We start from the raw sequence: 16,146 nt of genomic DNA, 5'->3' as shown, positions 1-16,146 counted from the left end.
GGTCTGGGGTGCGACCCTTCCCAGCATGGCCATTAGCCTCCAAGCAGGGACGAGGACCCAGGACTGGCACCTCTCAGGACTTCTACCCGTCCCTGCGTTTCTGTGCTGGGTGGTTCTGACACGGGGCGTGGGCAGATCCAAGGCCCCTCCTGCAAGTGTCTCCCTAGCGTGGTCACCAGGAGGCAGAGCAGATAAGGAGGGTGGGCCCTGTGACACCTCGTCATCGAGGCCTGTGAGCCGGTGCCTTCCTGGGCCCCAAGCTGCAGATGAGGAAGCGGAGACAGGAAGTGGCGTGCCCGCTCCAGCAGACGCTGCCAGGGCCCGCCCCGAACCCCACAGGCAGCCCCTGGGCCTCCGCCTGGCCCTGCCCCACATCTCCCCGCTCGTCCCTTCAGGTGTAAGACGAAGACCTTGGACCCCAGGAGCGGGGTGGTCCAGGCCTCAGGAGTGCCAGTTCTGGGGTGACGGGGACCTGTCACCTTCATGTGCCCTGGCCCATGCTATTCCTGTCCCCCACCTTTCCAAGGAAACCTTCCTCTTGGGTCCACGAAGCCACCGTGGGAAAAGGGATCAGCAGCAAGAACTGGGCAGACCTGTGACAGGAACCTCAACTGTGACAGGCACCTAGAAGTGCACCCCGAATCCTTGCCTCCAGGAGAGCTGGAGGGACCCTCTTCCTGTTCACCAAGGTGGTCCCTGTGCTGGGCACGGGGCCTGGCCCACTCTGTTGGAGTGGAGGATGGGTGGGTGGGTGGACGGATGGACGGGTGGATGGATAGACGGTGGACGGATAGACGGTGGATGGAGGAATGGACGGGTGGATGACAGATGGACAGACGGTGGATATATTCATGCATGAACAGATGCAGGGTGGGCCGAGGTGAAGCTAGGCTGAGACACTTATTGACTGAGTTGGGCAAAGACTTAAGAAAACAGCCGTCGGAGTCACCACGGAACCCCAACTCCTACTCTGCCACTTCTTGGAAGTTTAACTTTTATGCAATCTATTGTCTTGGCTCTTATTATTCTTAATAAACAGGTGACAGGAGAGAGCAGCCGCCTTTCACTTGGGGTCGCTGTATTCAGGGGGGCTGAGTCCTCCTAGCCCTCCCCCCGTGGCTGGTGCCAGGCAAACATTCAGCCAATGTAACCGCCGCCCTTCCCCCTCACCGTTATCACAGTCACCACCTGAACGTCTGCTCCCCTGGGTGGGGAGCCCTGGCGTCAACCTCTCGGTCCCCGACTCTACTCCTCCAGGCTGCAGGAGGGCCACACACCGACCGTCTCTGCTTCCCGGGCAGAGCCCCTGGGAGAGAGGCCCAGCAGCTCACAGGACCCCAGCGCCATCCGCGGACACGTCAGCCTGGATCAGAGGCTCCACTAAGCCAGCCCGTCACCTGGTGGGGACAAACCAGGTCTCAGAGGACACAAGCCCATTTCATGGCTCTCAGGGGACCCTGAATTCAGAGGCCATCTCCCCCAGAAGGGCTGGAATGGGTCCACTCCTCCAAGTATCCAGCTGGCTGGGTCCACTCTCTGATGACTACTAAAGCTGGTTTCCCTGTTTCGAGAGAAGGTGACAACCACCCTCCTCTGTGACATCTCGGGCTTCCCTGGGGGAGGGGCCACCTAACCACAGGCATCGCAGGGGCACAACCCGGGGAGCCTCTGCGGGCCAACGGACGGACGGACGGCTGCTGCTCAGGCGGAAGGAAGTGCTCACCAGATCCCAACTGCGCCTTCCCGGAGATAGATGTCACTGCCACGTCCCCGTCACCTGGGCTGTCAGGGACAGGTCTCGTGGGCTCCTCTAGAGATAACCACAGAGCAGCTGAACTGAAGGAGGGGGGCAGCAGGAACAGCAGAGGGGACCGACCCCCACTGGCCAGCCGGCCCGCACAGCCCTTCCTGCCCGGCCCCCTGTCGAGAGAGAGCCGAGTCCCGACCTGCTTCCTCGGCCAACTCCTCGTTCAGGTTCAGTTCCTCCCCGGCATGCTCCCTGCCTCCTGGACTGCAGGAGACACTTTCTTTTCTAGGACCATAAAACTCTGCCTTGAAATCAGGAGACGGGGGTCAAAGGACACCAAGTGGCAAGTCCAGAGTCTGACCTACAACAAGACGCCTGGCCTGGCGGTCCTCGGCTACTAGACTCGGGATTGGTGCTCCATGATTAGGTTTTAGGTGCTCTTGTCCCCCCCTCCCCAAAGAACGGGTGACTCTGTGACATGGTGGGTAGGCTCCTGTGCTTAACTACAGTAATTGTGTGTGTTACCTTCAGTAAAGGCAATAAGGTTCTTAAAAACTGAGATCCCATCCTTGGGGTTGGGCTTTTTGAAGGAATCAACGTGCGCTCTGGGATCCCAAGCCAGACACCTTCTCAAGGTGCTGAGAAGACGGAGGGTGCAGAGCCCCGAGGAACACAGACTGCGTGGGTTCAGATCCTGCTCTGCCACGGAAGACGGTGCACTCCAGGGACAGTCCCTTCGCTGCCCCGTGCCCGAGCTTCCTCTCCATAGCAGGAGGTTTCAAGGAGTTAATGTTTGCACACATCCACACCAGGGCCCGGTCACGGTCAGCCCCATGACCGCTGGCTGCTGCAAGTATAATCCTATAACTGCAGAAGTGAATGTGAAGGGTGGAAAACGGGCTCTACTGCTATCGTGGCCCATGGGTTTGCATTATTGTTTAGGGGGCGGATTCGAAGCAAACGGTGCATATGCTGCTTTTCTAGGGTTGGCACATTTTTAGGAATCTGCAGTCAGAAGTGAGAAGAGTGGTATAGTGATTTTTAGAAAAAAGATACAGCTGCATTGAGGGTTTATCCAAGAACTGTGCAGAGAGGGAGCTCAGAACTCTGCACGGCATTGGGAAGGAGGCCGAGCTGGGTGTGGCTCCCGGTGCGGCTAGTCCCCTTTGGGATCTTAATGAACAAGCAGCTTTCCATCTCTGAACCTCGGTCTCTTCATCTGTGATATGGGGACAGCAACAGCCCTATCCCATAGAGCTCGGGGGGATTCAGCCAGACAGCGAGATAATGTCCACAGAGCTCCCTTCTATTTCTGCCACACAACCAGCAATCCTAAGACCAGAGATTTCTAGTTAGGGGTTCTTAGCCACAATTTGGTACAAGCTGGGTAACAGCCTCTCCCTTCCTGGAGATAGATAGGTAGGTCCGTTTTGGGGGGGAGCATTGAATAAAATAATGTATGCAGTCCACCAAAATGATGCCTAGCATGCAGCTGGTGCTCAATAAATGTTGGTATTCTTTGTCCTGCCACAGTCCATCCTGCTTCAAGGCTTGCACATGCAGAAGGAGCTAGATGCATTCAATGGCCTGGTATTCACTTAATCCCTCCTTTGTGTGGGAAAATAAATAATCACACACAAAAAAATGCTCATTTCCAAATGTACCAAGAATTTCCTGTCGAGAACAGCAGCTCACACTGGACCATTTAGCATGTGCCAGGCCCAAATCAGTTCACACACATTTTACTGGAATCCATCCTCACACAACCCACAGAGGTGGCCTCGGTGGCCTATTGATGGAGGACAGTGACTTGTCCATGGCTAGAGGTAGAAGGGCACAGAGCTGGAATTGGAACCCAGGTGCGGTACGCCAGCAGGCACCACACAAGGCCTCTTTCATCTGTGCTGGAATCGGTCACATGTGCCCTGTGACTTTTTCCTCTGTTCCCACCCGGCTTCCCTTTGAATTTGGGTTTTGTTGGGGTTGGGGTGGTTATTATTTATGGTCTTCAGAGCATTTTCTCTTTGTCTCTGGTAGATGGGGAATCGGGGGTCACGAGAAAGGGGGAGATGCAGAGGAAGAAAGGAGAGGGACTGGCAAGTGACCAGCACAAAGCAGCATTGACCAAGAGCCGGGGCCGGGCCTGCCCTCGCCCCGCACAGACCCATTGGGGTGCATTTCCGTCTTCCTTCCTGGGGGCCGGTGGCCCCCCTGACCCTAAATAGCTCTAGCTGGGAGGTGAAATCTGGCCACGGAGACCCCGGGGGATGTTTTTCTCTTCTGGGCACACACGTGCCCACAATGATGTCAACTGGGCTCTACCCAGGCCACCCAATTTCTCTTTCAACGAAGACCAATGACCAAAGTTGGTCAGTCCCCAGAAAGCAAGAATTTATGCCTCGGCTGGCTTCCTGTCTGCAAAGCAGCCAGCTCTTCACCACCCAACCTTCTGGAAGATAAAAACCAACCGATGTAGAGAGAGTCTCAACGTGACAGTAGGCAGAAAGCGAGAAAGAGACACATGCGCGAGTGCACAGATAGAGGGGTATGTTCACTACACAGGCACGCGCATTAGGGCTGCATGACCCTCGTCCAAAAACCTGCGATCTGAATGCTCTGAAATCCAAAACTTTTTAAAGTGCCAACACGACCCCACAAGGGGAAAATTCTAAGCCTGCCCTCATGTGACCTGTCACAGTTGAGACACAGGCACACTAAAAATACCACATTAAATTACCTTCAGGCTCTGTGCACAAGGGAAGCGTGCAAGGTAAGTGAATTCTGGGCTTTCGTAAGTGAATTCTGTGCTTCGTCTGAGGTCCCGTCCCCAAGGTATCTCACTGTGTGTCTGCAAATATTCTCAAATTTAAAAATCCATCATTGCAAACACTTCTGGTCCCAAGCATTTCAAATAAGGAACACTCAACCTACATCCTGTAATGCTGTATCATATTTTATATCATATTGTGTATGCATATATGTTGATAATAATCCCCGCTTTATTCCCTTTAACATTTTCTAGTCTACGATGAAGCAGATAGGAACCTTTGCAGTAAGATAAATTGGTCCAATGACACACATTTCTGTATACAAAGTGTGATGCATTGCTCCAACAAAACAAAACTCCATTGAGAGCAAGAAATTAAAAAAGAAAAAAAAAAACAGTTAGTAAAATACCCTCTGTCCTCTTGGTCCCAAAATATTTGGACAGAAAGAAAAGCTAGGCCTCCAAGCCTGCTGGAAGCCGGGGCGGTCTGATGCTGTGAACTGGCTTTTTCAAAGTCACTGCCACTGTCTGCAAAAGCCCTCTGAGTTATCCGAGTAATGCGAAGTATGAGGAATTTCTGCCGAAAAACCAACATGTCAAATGAGTCAGTTAAAAAAAGAAAGAAAGAAATCAAACTTCAAGAGCGCAGTGTGTCTATGCCTATGTGGAGGAGGGAAAAAAAACCACACACACACAAAAAAAAATCAGATTTCTTAAGTGAAACTTAGTAGCAGTTTATCCAAGGGCACAAAGAGTAAACTGTGAGGTCTTCCAGGGATTCACCAAGGGAAAGAAAAGAAACATTCTTTACATTCACACGGGACTCTCTTTCATCTTCTCCACAATGCCTGCGAGACTGGAGCTGATCTTTCTGACAGCACCCCCTGGCCCCGGTATATCCCCTCCCCATATAACGAAGCCTGAGATGACAATAAAATCCACAGCCTCCTGGAGACCCAGGGGAAAATCAGGGCCACGGACTGCCACCAAACAGCTGCAATCGGCACGATCATTCTAACAGGCGAGAGGCTGAGCGGAAAGCGGACACTTGCACATCTCTGATGGACATGCCCATCTCACCGCCGTCCCTGTGCCCTCTGACTCTGTCTCCTTGCAAAACTGGATGTTCCTTCCCGGCTTCAGAAATGCAAAACCAAAAAAATACAATCAGCTCTTTCCAGCGATTGACAGCTCCCGGCGCCTGCAAAGCACACACATGCAGAGCGGGGTCTTGCAGCAGGGTCTGTTTTAGAAAAATGCTCCATGCACAAGGCCTGCCCAACACTCTGCGACACACCCACCCCAGGCCACGGATCGGACCCCCTCTCCAAGCAAGAGCCAACCGCTGCCTACCCCACCCCACCCCCACCAGCCACAGAGCACAGAGGAACACCACTGCCCAAGCGCTGCCTCTGAGGCGCTTTACAGGAGTCATCTGGAAAATCACAGCAATTTTTAATCTTTTTTTTTTTTTTTTTTTTTAATATCCTGCTCCCAGTTGTCCCTCCAAAACACCATGCGGGCAACCCCCCCACCCCCACCCCAGCAGGGTCTGGAAACAAACCTCGGGTTGCAAGGGCCTCTGTGGCTTGCAAATCGGTCTGGTCCTCTCCTTGCCTACAACCCAAGCACCAGCTATGCTGGACTTTGGGAACAGCCTGCCCCCTTCTGGTCTCTTTGGTCCAGGGGAAGGGCAGGGGCTGGGTGGGCACAGCTACAAGGGGCCAGAGCCCAGGCTCCAGCCAGAAGGTATGCCTATGCGCTGTGACTTCAAGCTCTAGAAGCCCACAGGGGTAGATGCAGAAAGGGAGGAAGACAAGAGAGAGGGGAGCAAATAAAATAAAACACAAGCCCAGGATGGCCAACGGCACGCAGCCCGGTAGCCAACTATCAGGAAGGGAAGAGTGAAAAAGAAAAAGAAAATACTTCTATCAGAAGGTGAAGATTGAGGCGTTGGGAGCTGCAAACGAGGGGACAGGAACTGAACTTGCGGAAAAAAATGAAGCCAAGCAACTCCACAGTTGCACCTGGAATTCCAAAAGGAATTTTCAAAAGAAACTGGTATGCTCCCCACCCCCACCACCACCTTGCCAACTGCAAACCATCTGTGGCTAAGCTGGCACTTAAGAGAACAGAGACACTAATCTGAACCCACAAGGAGTGGTCATGGAGGATGCTCAGGTCATCAGGGCCCTGAGAACAAGTCAGCCAGCCATCTCTTCCCCCTCATTTGTTTCAACAGGTGGTATCTGCACCCCAAAGGTATCTCCTGAACCCCAGGTGCAAAGGGTGCAGTCGGTCCCACTTCCCCCGCCCCAGGACCACCCTACGTGTAGAACACTGGGCCAGCAGGACTTGCTCCTGAACCCTCCTGCCCACCTCCCGGGAGGGCTCGGAATCCAGAGAGAACATCTAATTGTGTCTCTGCCTGAACACATTACTTTCAGTTCCAGGAGTTCAAAGGCAGCGCCTCTGAGTCCCCTCCCCTGTAAATAAGAGGCTGCAGGACACGGGAACTTTCCGGTTCTCCATCAGCAATTTCACTCCACTCTCTCCTCCGCACAAGTGAGGGGAAGACTTCTCCCTGCCACCCACAGGGCAGGGAGAAATACCATCACATCAAATCTTGGGGCTGGCTCAGGCCGCAGGCACAAAGAGCCACACTCTGGCACAGAGGGCTGGTCAACTCCAAAGAAGTTTGGCAGACCCGAAGGCACAGAAGGCGCTGTGTGCAGAGGCAATCTTGGGTGAGGGCTCCCAACAGGAGAAACGAGGAGAGACAAGCGTTCCATCCCTACAGATCCTGGGCCCCCCTTCCCACACCGTGTCTAACATCCTTAAGGGACTAAGCAAATCCCTGCAGGCAAGTGGCATGATGACACAGACAGACACAACCCATCCCCATCGGTGTGCCTTAAGACAGAAGATCACACCCAGGCAGAGCGTGGACCCTGCCCAGAGTTGAAGCCTGCGGACCTCCAGCCCCCATCTCAGGGGCTCAGCAAGAAGCCTTCAGAATGTGTGAAAGGGACCCCTGGAGAAGTTGGGGACAGGGTAGGACGAGGCAGTTCCACACCGGGCCAACCAGATGGCCCCACAAGATCCGTGAAAGACAGTTTCAGAGCCCTGACTGCTCACACCCAACAAGGGCAAAGGACCCACAGAGGTGCCGGGACAGTGGGCTGACAGGCAGCGGTGAAGGGACGCACAGCACCGCGACAGAGGCAATCGGTAGAAGAGGCCCTGCCCCGAAGCTGCAGCCCGGGAGGAGGTCAAGTCAGAGAGGGCACAGGAGATGGCAAGGTGAGAGGGAGAGAAGGTGGAGCCCGGAGGCTGAGACATCCAAACGGGGAAAGGAAACGAGAGGCTCAAAAGTAAGACCGGGACCTCAGACTTAGTACCGAGTACCGATTGAGGGACAGACACCCATCCCTGAGCCTTTCTCCAGCCAGGGCACAGGAGGGCTCCGCTGTCTGCGCCCAACTCTCCTGAGACCGAGGAGGCAGCTGCTAGAACCACCCCTCAACAGCGGAGGACGCCGGGCACGATCCGTGCACTCGGGCGGGGAGCGAGGCACCCACACCTACAGGCGGAGAGCAAGTCGGGCGCCCGGCGAGAGTGACGAGGAACAGGAACCCGGCCAGGCTCCGGGAGCCCTCAGAGCGCCTCCTCCGGAGATAACTTCCCCAGACCCCAAGGGGGCAGTCCTCAGACTCGGACGGGGCAGCGCACGACCCCCGAGCCCGCCCGGGGAGAGAGGGCTGCGGGCGGGAGGGCGGGCGTGCGCTACGCTGCCGCGGGCCGTGGCTCGGGCTGGGGGCGTGGGGCCGGCTGCCTCCCTCCCTCCCCGCAGGGCGCCGGCCCAAAGGGCATCTTACCGGCTGCGCCCGGCCGGGCAGCGCCCCGCGGCTGGCCGGCTGCTGCGCGCGGGCTTCTCCGGGGCCGCCTCCCCGCGCCCGCGCCGGGGGCCCCCGTCCTCCTCCTCGTCCTCCTCCTCCGCCGCCGCCGCCGCCTCCTCCTCCCCGGGCTGCAGCCGGCTCGGCGGGCAGGTCCCGGCGCTCGCGGCGCGGGGCCGGGGCCGGGGGCGGCTGCTCGTGGCCGCCGGCCGCTGCGCCCCCGCGGCGCTCGCCGGCCCCGGAGTCGAGGCTGCTGAAATTCCACACGACCAGCGTCTGCAGCAGCAGCACCGTGAGCGCCGCGAGCAGCGCCGAGTGCGAGCGCCGGGCCAGCCTCCGGGCGCACGGCGCCGCCACCATCTTCGGAGCGCGGCGGGCGAGCGAGCGAGCGGGCGCGGGGACCCCGGCGCGCTCCGGCCGCCCCCGCGCTCCCCGCGGCTCCCGGGCCCCGGCTGCCGCTCGGGCTCCCGCTCGGCCCCGCCGCCGCCTCGGCTCGCCGCTGCTCCGCCGCCGCCGCCGCCGCCGCCTCCTCCGCCGCGGCGCGGAGTTTTCAGACGGGCAGGGACCCGGACGTCACCAGGAGGAGGGGAGGGCGGGAGGCGGGAGCCGGGAGGCCGCGGAGGGGCGCGGGCGCGCGCGGGGACGGGGCGCGCGGGGAGGGGGCGCGGGCCCGCGCGGCTCCCGCTCCCCACCGCCCTGGCCCCGGCGGGGGGCGCTGGGGAAGGGGCCGGGGGCCGCGGGCCGCGCGAGGGCGGGGCCGGGGGCGGGGCCGGGGGCGGAGACCGGCGGAGGGCGGGCCGGGAAGGGGCGGGGGCGGCCGGGGCAGACGGACACCCCCGGGACGTGGGGGCGGGGCAGGGGCCGGTTCCCGCCGCCGAGAGAAAGCCCGGGGAGGGAGTCGGGGTCGCCTGGGGCCGAAGGTGGGTCCGCCCTGGCTCCGGGGTGGTGGGCCACAGAGGGGTCCCGACAGCCTGAGTTCCAAGCGGGAGCACGAGGAGCGGAGGGTGCTGCAGGCTTCCCGCCGGGATCTCGGGGTCCCGGGTCGTCTCGGGCGCCGAGACGTGATGGACACTTCGGGGTGCCAAAGCCTGGGGAGGGTCCCGGGTCGCGCGGCCGACCCCTGGGTCCCGGCTGGAAGGAGAGGGGAGGAAGGAGCTCTGAACGAGTCTCGGAGTTAATCACCAGAGCGACTCCTGAGTCACCCCTCCCCCTCCAGTGCCAACGACGTACTGAGCGCTCACTGAGTCACTTCTCTGGTCCCCAGCGACTCACAAACCCAGGGCTACAAATCCAGTTGGCCACCAAGTGCTTTAGTGGCAAAAGGAGTTTCCCAACCATCATCTCAGGCGGCCAGCCCAGAAGTCTGGCCCTGGAGCCGCCACCCGGAAGCCGGCCTTGCTGTCTGCACGGGGTCAGGTCCTGCAGGAACCAGGCCCACTGTGTAAAGAGTTCTGCCCCGTCGTCCTGGCTGACCTGCCCGGTGACCTTGAGCCACCAGGCCCCCTCCCTGGCCCTGAGATTCGCGCTCTGCTTGCTGGGCGAGGGTTTAGATCCCTGCCTTCTCTGACTCAGTGTTTCCGACCCGTTCCCTCCTTTGTCCCCTTGCCCAGTGGTGAGCACATGGGATGGGGTTGGCCTCTGGTGTGGGACTGAGCCTTCCAGAATCCAGTAGCTGAGCAAATCCTCAGTTTGTGGGTCGGGACTTGGAGTGAAGGCTTTGCATCTTGTCAGCTTTGCTTTTAATTCGTCCTCATTTTTAAGAAAGGGGATTATAAAGAGAATAGATCCGAGGATGAGGCAAGACGCAGAAAGAGCCTCGGTGAGCAGTGACCTCGACTCTGTCGCTGGGCCAGGCACAGTGATCCAAAGGTGAGTGAGGCTTGATCTCACCAGCACAGCGCTTGGGGACCAGGGGAGCCACATGTGGGTCATCTGGTGACCCAACCTGCTTCCTTCAACTAGTAGAGATTGTAAACTCCCAACCTGAGCCAGCCTTAGGAGTGGCCAGGCGCCTGGACAAGCATGAGGCCTTCCCAAAAGGCCCAGCACACCTAACCAGGAATGGAGAACAGAGGCAGGCCAGTCCCCTGCCATCTGCATATGGTTTCAAGTAATAAAACATCTATTTTTTTCTTTTGTTAAAAATAGACTTGTGGATCCTGTGACTGAACATTCCAGAGTAAAGACTTCAGGTGAGGCTTGATCCAGCAACTCAAAACTATCGCCTAGGAGTCTTTTTCTGTCCACCTCACCTCTCTCTGCCTTCCACAGGGTCTACCTACTTCATGTGGGGGCATTATAAGATGCCTGAGCTCCATGGCTGAGAACTACCTTTATCCTTTGAAGTCTAGCCCTGGGAAAAAAGCATCCCTATTTCCCAGGATTCTCCTCTCTGATTGATCCGTTTTAAGGTCCTAGGCCACCCCTGAACCCATCCTAGTGGCCGGGAAGATGGAATGTGTGGGACAGCTTGGCCAAAATCCCATGCTTCCTCTCTGGCAGCGGGGTGACACCAGTGTCCCTGAAACTACCTGCAGGCTTTATGGGGATCTAGTCCCGATGGGAGGTTGCACGTGGCCAGGAGGTTGACCCCCATGGGCCTATGCAACTCTGGCAAGTCACCCCCTCCCCCAGTTTCTCTATTGCCAAGTGAGTGGTTGGATGAGCCGGTCCCCCAGACTCGCCATGTCACCAGACCTCTCCTCTGTGTGTCCAACCCCAGCAGAGGGGCCCTGAGGGTCACTGCACAGATGCCTGCCGGCCTGTCTGGGTTTCAAGGGCTCCACTGCACTTCCCCCCAAGCACCAGCCGCGTGCCCGCCTTCCTCCAGGGACACGCTGAACCGTGGTCCTGGGGCCCCGGCTGATTCAGCTCCCTGAGGGCCCCGGGCTTCAGGACTGAGGTGAAGGATCCGGACCGCAAGTCCCTGGAGAAAGAGAGTTGTTTGTTTATCTTGACTCATAAAAAGCCACACAAAGAAGGAGGTTTAGAAGCTTCGGGCAGGTTATGGACGCCATAAACGGCTGATGTGATATTTTTAGGATGAAAAATTGCCCAAGATGGAGGAGAAGCAAGTCAAGCTCCTCAGGGCACCAGGGCCATCTCCCTCTCCCTCTCCCCAGAAAAACCGCCTTAGACATTGTCAGGAAGACAAAAAGGGCAGATCAGGCCTGAGTCCAGGCGTGAGTCCAGGCGTGTCGGCGGTGCCCATCTCAGCACAAGGAGACCCAGCTGGTTTGGGTAGTGCTGGGGCCTCTGGGAGCAGTGGTGGCCTCCCGGGTTTACTAAGCCGAAAGGAGCAGGAGCAGCCATTTTGTGCTAGGAGGGTCGCTGCCCACAGCTTTCACAGTAGGGAAGGGGAGACTGGGAGGCGAGGACAAGACAGAGCCCAGGACCGCCTGAGACTGGAGTTCCTGGGACTTATCCAAGTTCATTTAGCCACTCAGCAAAGGCTAAATGAACCTATTTATGTGCCAGGCCTCAAAATACAGGCATGAAGAGGATCCCCCCAGGAACTTTCCTTTTTAAATACAGTTCCTGTGCTCACTTGGCAGGAAGCCAGAGCCCTCAAGACATTCCTGCTGATTTGTGGGGTTCCCTTCCCATCCCGAACCCTAACTTGTTCCCTTCTCTCAGTGAAGGTAAACCATGATCCTACAGGGCTGGGCTGTTGGAGGGGCCGGCCCTGAGCTGGGGGGTATGGGGGGAACCGGAGGAGGGTCTTTATCCCTAGGAGTGCTAACAGGTGAGGGGATGTGACAGCAATAGCAGGCCCAGGCCCACTCCCTGCTCAGCCTCTTGTACCTCAGGCTTTCATTGTTGTCACCTCCGCGATGCCTCATCTGTAAGATGGGCCCCGCAATAACGGGGCCTTCGTTGTCAGGATTAAATGAGATACCTCGTTCTCTGGACTGAGCCTGGCACATAGTAGGTGCTCAGAAAACGTGGGGCGCTATTCATTCCAGGAGCAGGTGGGATGAGCCTGGGGCCCCTGGGCAGGGGGTCGGCTGATGGGCGGGAGGTGGTTTTCTGATGATCGTTGAGCAGGTCACTGCTGTCCCTGGGCTGCCTTGCTCTCACGGGGAAAGGTGAGGGACAGTAAGACCTCTGTCCTAAGGCCCAGGGAAACGGCCTCCTGTGGAGTAGCCTCTTGTCTATTTTTATCCACCCCCCCCCCAGCCAGTGCTCCTGCCACGGGGTACCAGAGAACTGGGGCTCCACAGAACTTCTTCTGAATTTAAATAAACTTCAGACTAAGAGTTAAATTTAGTGAACACACAATTTCTGTTTTTTTTTTTTTTTAATCTCAATCATGTGTTTCTTTTTAGGTTATTAGAGTCTGCTTGCACCCAGACTCTGCAAATGGACCTGTCTTTGCTCTTCAAAGAGTCTAAAAATGCCCCCAAAGTTTCACTTCTGCATCAAAGCAGGGGTGGAGAGCAGGTGGCTCACCTGCCTCTGAGCCTCCCGTGCCCTGTGCCGGGGACACCCTCCCGCCCCAAGGAATCTCAGACTCTCCCCAGAGCTCTTGCGAGCTCCAGGATCTCTGGACCTGTGGTCAGAGGACCCAGGAAGCCAGAGGCCCCCTGTCCCTCCGCAGGCAGGCTGTGGAGAGGCGTCACCTGGGACCCCCACTCCCTGTCCCCTGTTCCCGAGAAGGAAGTGGCCTCAGGCCAGAGCCCGGCAGAGACTCCAGGCGCCCAGCTGTGCGGCTGAACCCGGTGGGTTTCCAGGCGCAGCCCAGCGCATCAGCAGAGGGAGCTCTAGGTAGCAACTTTGCTCTGACAGCGGTTTCCTGCAGAAAAGATCCCGTGACCTGGAGGGAAAGCAGGGTCCTGAGCAGAGCTGGTGTCCTGCGTGGGTGCCCAAGGAAAGCTTGTCAGTTTGCAAGGACGGGGGTCCCGGGTCACGCTGGAGGGGAGAGGGCGAAGGAAGAGACGCAGATGGAGCAGAGCAGAGCCTACCCCACTGCCCCGGGACTCTGACCTTGCTCTCAAACAGCACCTTGACCCTGCGAGGTCTCAGCCTTGACGGGACCCCTGCCCGGCTCTCAGAGGGGACAAGTCCACATCTCAGACTAGATTGGTGACATTTTCCTTTAAAATACATGCTAGTTGTGTGTGTGTATGTCCGTGGTGCCTAATCTGACCCTTTGCTCCAGGCCTGACTGTACCCATGAATAGCGCAGTGAGAACAGTAGCAATGACTTTGAGAGTAAGAAGCATTTATTGAGCACTTGCTGGATGCCAAGCTCTGTACCACAGACTTTAACCAAGCACATTCACTAAATGTTTATTGAGAAACTAGTTAGTGCACAGATCGGGGCTTATGCTGGGGATGGATGGGAATTCAACCACGGACCAGACTCGGAAGGAGCCTGGGGTCACGGACCTTGCATTCTGTGGACAGACTTGTGTTTAGGTACATAAATACCTAAACAAGCACCGCCAGACAGCGAAGGGCACCATGAGGAAGAGCGTGATCTGCCCGAGTGACCAGAGCAAGGCCCGTCTCCACAGTGACCTTGGAGTGTCCAATGACCTTCACATTAAATGCAGCTGTTGGAAGAGTCCTCTGACTCCTTTGTGCATCATCTATTAATCAAATAACTGGATCTATTTTGTTTCTAAATGTCTATAAATAACTGTCAGGTTATATATATATATATATATATATATATATATATATATATATGAAAAATGCTGCATCCATTGCAGTTCTTCCGTCTTTGGGGGTTTTCGCAAACAGTGATTCATAAAAACTGAACCACCTGTGTGGGCAAAGGTACAGGGGCTGTGCCGTTTTTTCAGAAAGTTTTGAATCCATGAATGAGTCACACTGTCAGTCACCGTCCAAGGACAACTCAGCCCAGGGTGGTTGTCCTGATTTGAATAGCGGCTCACAGGGACCCATCAGCTGCAGGACACAGGGACGGTGACGGAACAAGACAGAGAAACCTGCGGTAACCATGTAACCAGGGGGCGGTGGCCCAGAGGGGCACCCTCCTCGCCAGGAGGTCAGCCGCCGGGTCCTGCTGGACAAGAGGCCGGGTCTGAGACCTGCACCTGCTCCTCACTAACTCTGGGGCCTTGGGCCAGCTAGTTTCTGTTCCTGTTCCATCCTCGTTTGCAAAGCTCATAGGATGCTGCGCTCTCCTCCAGGGTTTATCACGAGACTAAATAACCACTGATATTCGACAGCACTTGAAGCAGCGCCAGGCACCTAACCACGCCAGGAATCAGACCCCCAAACGATTAGAAAAACAATGAGAACCTGATAAAATAAATGCCCTTATAGCGGGAGAAATCAATCCCTTCCTTTTCCATAGCAGGCAGATCCACAGGGGCAGGGAGGAAGGAGGAGAAATTGCCAAGGGCAGGCTTCCAACTCCACAGCCTTACGGAGAAGCCGGCCCACCTGAACAGAAAAGAAGTACCATTTCCTCACCCTCATGAAGTACAGGGTCAACCCGGACACCAGGGAAACCTCAGCAGATGAAATAAGAGATTTCTCTCAAGCCAAAGTCTCTGGGATCGTAATCCCATAATATCAGACATACTTTATTATTTTATTGTCTCCTTTCTTTCTCACTTTCTCTTTCACTTTTTTTTCCTCCTTATTTTTCTTTACCTTCCTCATATCAGAGGGAACCTTGGACCTTTGGCTTTCTGGGGCGGGCTTATTTCACCGTGTGATAGTCTCAGTTCCATTCATTCACCAGCAAATGTCATGACTTCACTCTTCTTGATGGCTGAGTAGTATTTCATTGGGTCTATGCCCCACGTTTTCTTTATCCATTCATCTATTGAAGGACACCTAGGTTGGTTCCATAGTTTAGCTATTGTGACTCGAGCTGGTATAAACATTGAGGTGACCGTGTCCCTGTAATATGCTGATTTGAAGTCCTTTGGGTATCAACCACAGTAACTGGGTCAAAGGGTGGTTCCCGTCCAGATGTTTTGAGAAATCTCCATTCTGCTTATCAGAGTGGTTGTACCAATTTGCAATTCCATCAACAATATATTAATTTTAATAATTTAAAATTTGAGAAGCAATCCTAGAGGATAAAAATCAATCTTTTTTTAAAAAAAAATAATAAATAATAAAACAGGGCTGGGGTATAACTCAGTGACAGAGTGTTTGCCTAGCATGGGCAAGGCCCTGGGTCCCAACCCCGGCACCATGAAAACAAGCATTTGATACCAAAACCTACAGGAAACAAACAAAGTTGAAGTCAGAGGAAAATGAATAGACTACAATGTCTTCGTGATAAAGAATGATTCATAGAACAATGGGGGGGTTATTATGAACTCAGGACATTAAAAGTCAGAACAAAGAAAACTGAAAAAGAGATTTAGATAGAAAATTGTTAATGATACAGACTGGGCTTAATGAAATAAAAACCACAAACAAACACAGAAAGGAACAATAAGTCCAAAGTTGCCTCCCCACCCTGTTTGGGGGCTGGGGACGGAGCCCAGGGTCTTGCAGGTGCGAGGTGAGCAGGCCACTGTCGAGCTACACTCCCAGTCCCCCGAAAGCTCCTTTTTAAATACCAAATAACCCACTCAAACCTGATTTAGAAAAAATATATATTTAGAAAAAATGTATAGTTATGTAAAAAAAAAAAAAAGAAAATTACAGAAGGGAAGGAAAATGGAGGAGGAAATATCATGTGCAATTCTAAGCCCAGACATTTGAAAACTTAAAGTGCTGATTTTTTGAAAGCAGTGTAA

General features: G+C 55.4%; 1 protein-coding gene across 1 annotated transcript in view; it reads right to left on the bottom strand.

Moving 5' to 3' along the window:
* Nucleotides 1–8,770, bottom strand: part of Xylt1 (xylosyltransferase 1) — a 231,645-nt gene extending 222,875 nt beyond the window's left edge. Inside the window, exon 1 of the mRNA XM_026402456.2 lies at nt 8,393–8,770. Within this exon, the coding sequence (XP_026258241.2) occupies nt 8,393–8,770 (378 nt within the window). The remainder of the gene's footprint in view (nt 1–8,392) is intronic.
* Nucleotides 8,771–16,146: the final 7,376 nt, after the last annotated feature.

This window comes from Urocitellus parryii, chromosome 9 (genome assembly GCF_045843805.1).
Source record: "Urocitellus parryii isolate mUroPar1 chromosome 9, mUroPar1.hap1, whole genome shotgun sequence".
NCBI lineage: Eukaryota > Metazoa > Chordata > Mammalia > Rodentia > Sciuridae > Urocitellus > Urocitellus parryii.
This window is presented reverse-complemented; position numbering and strand designations above follow the sequence as displayed.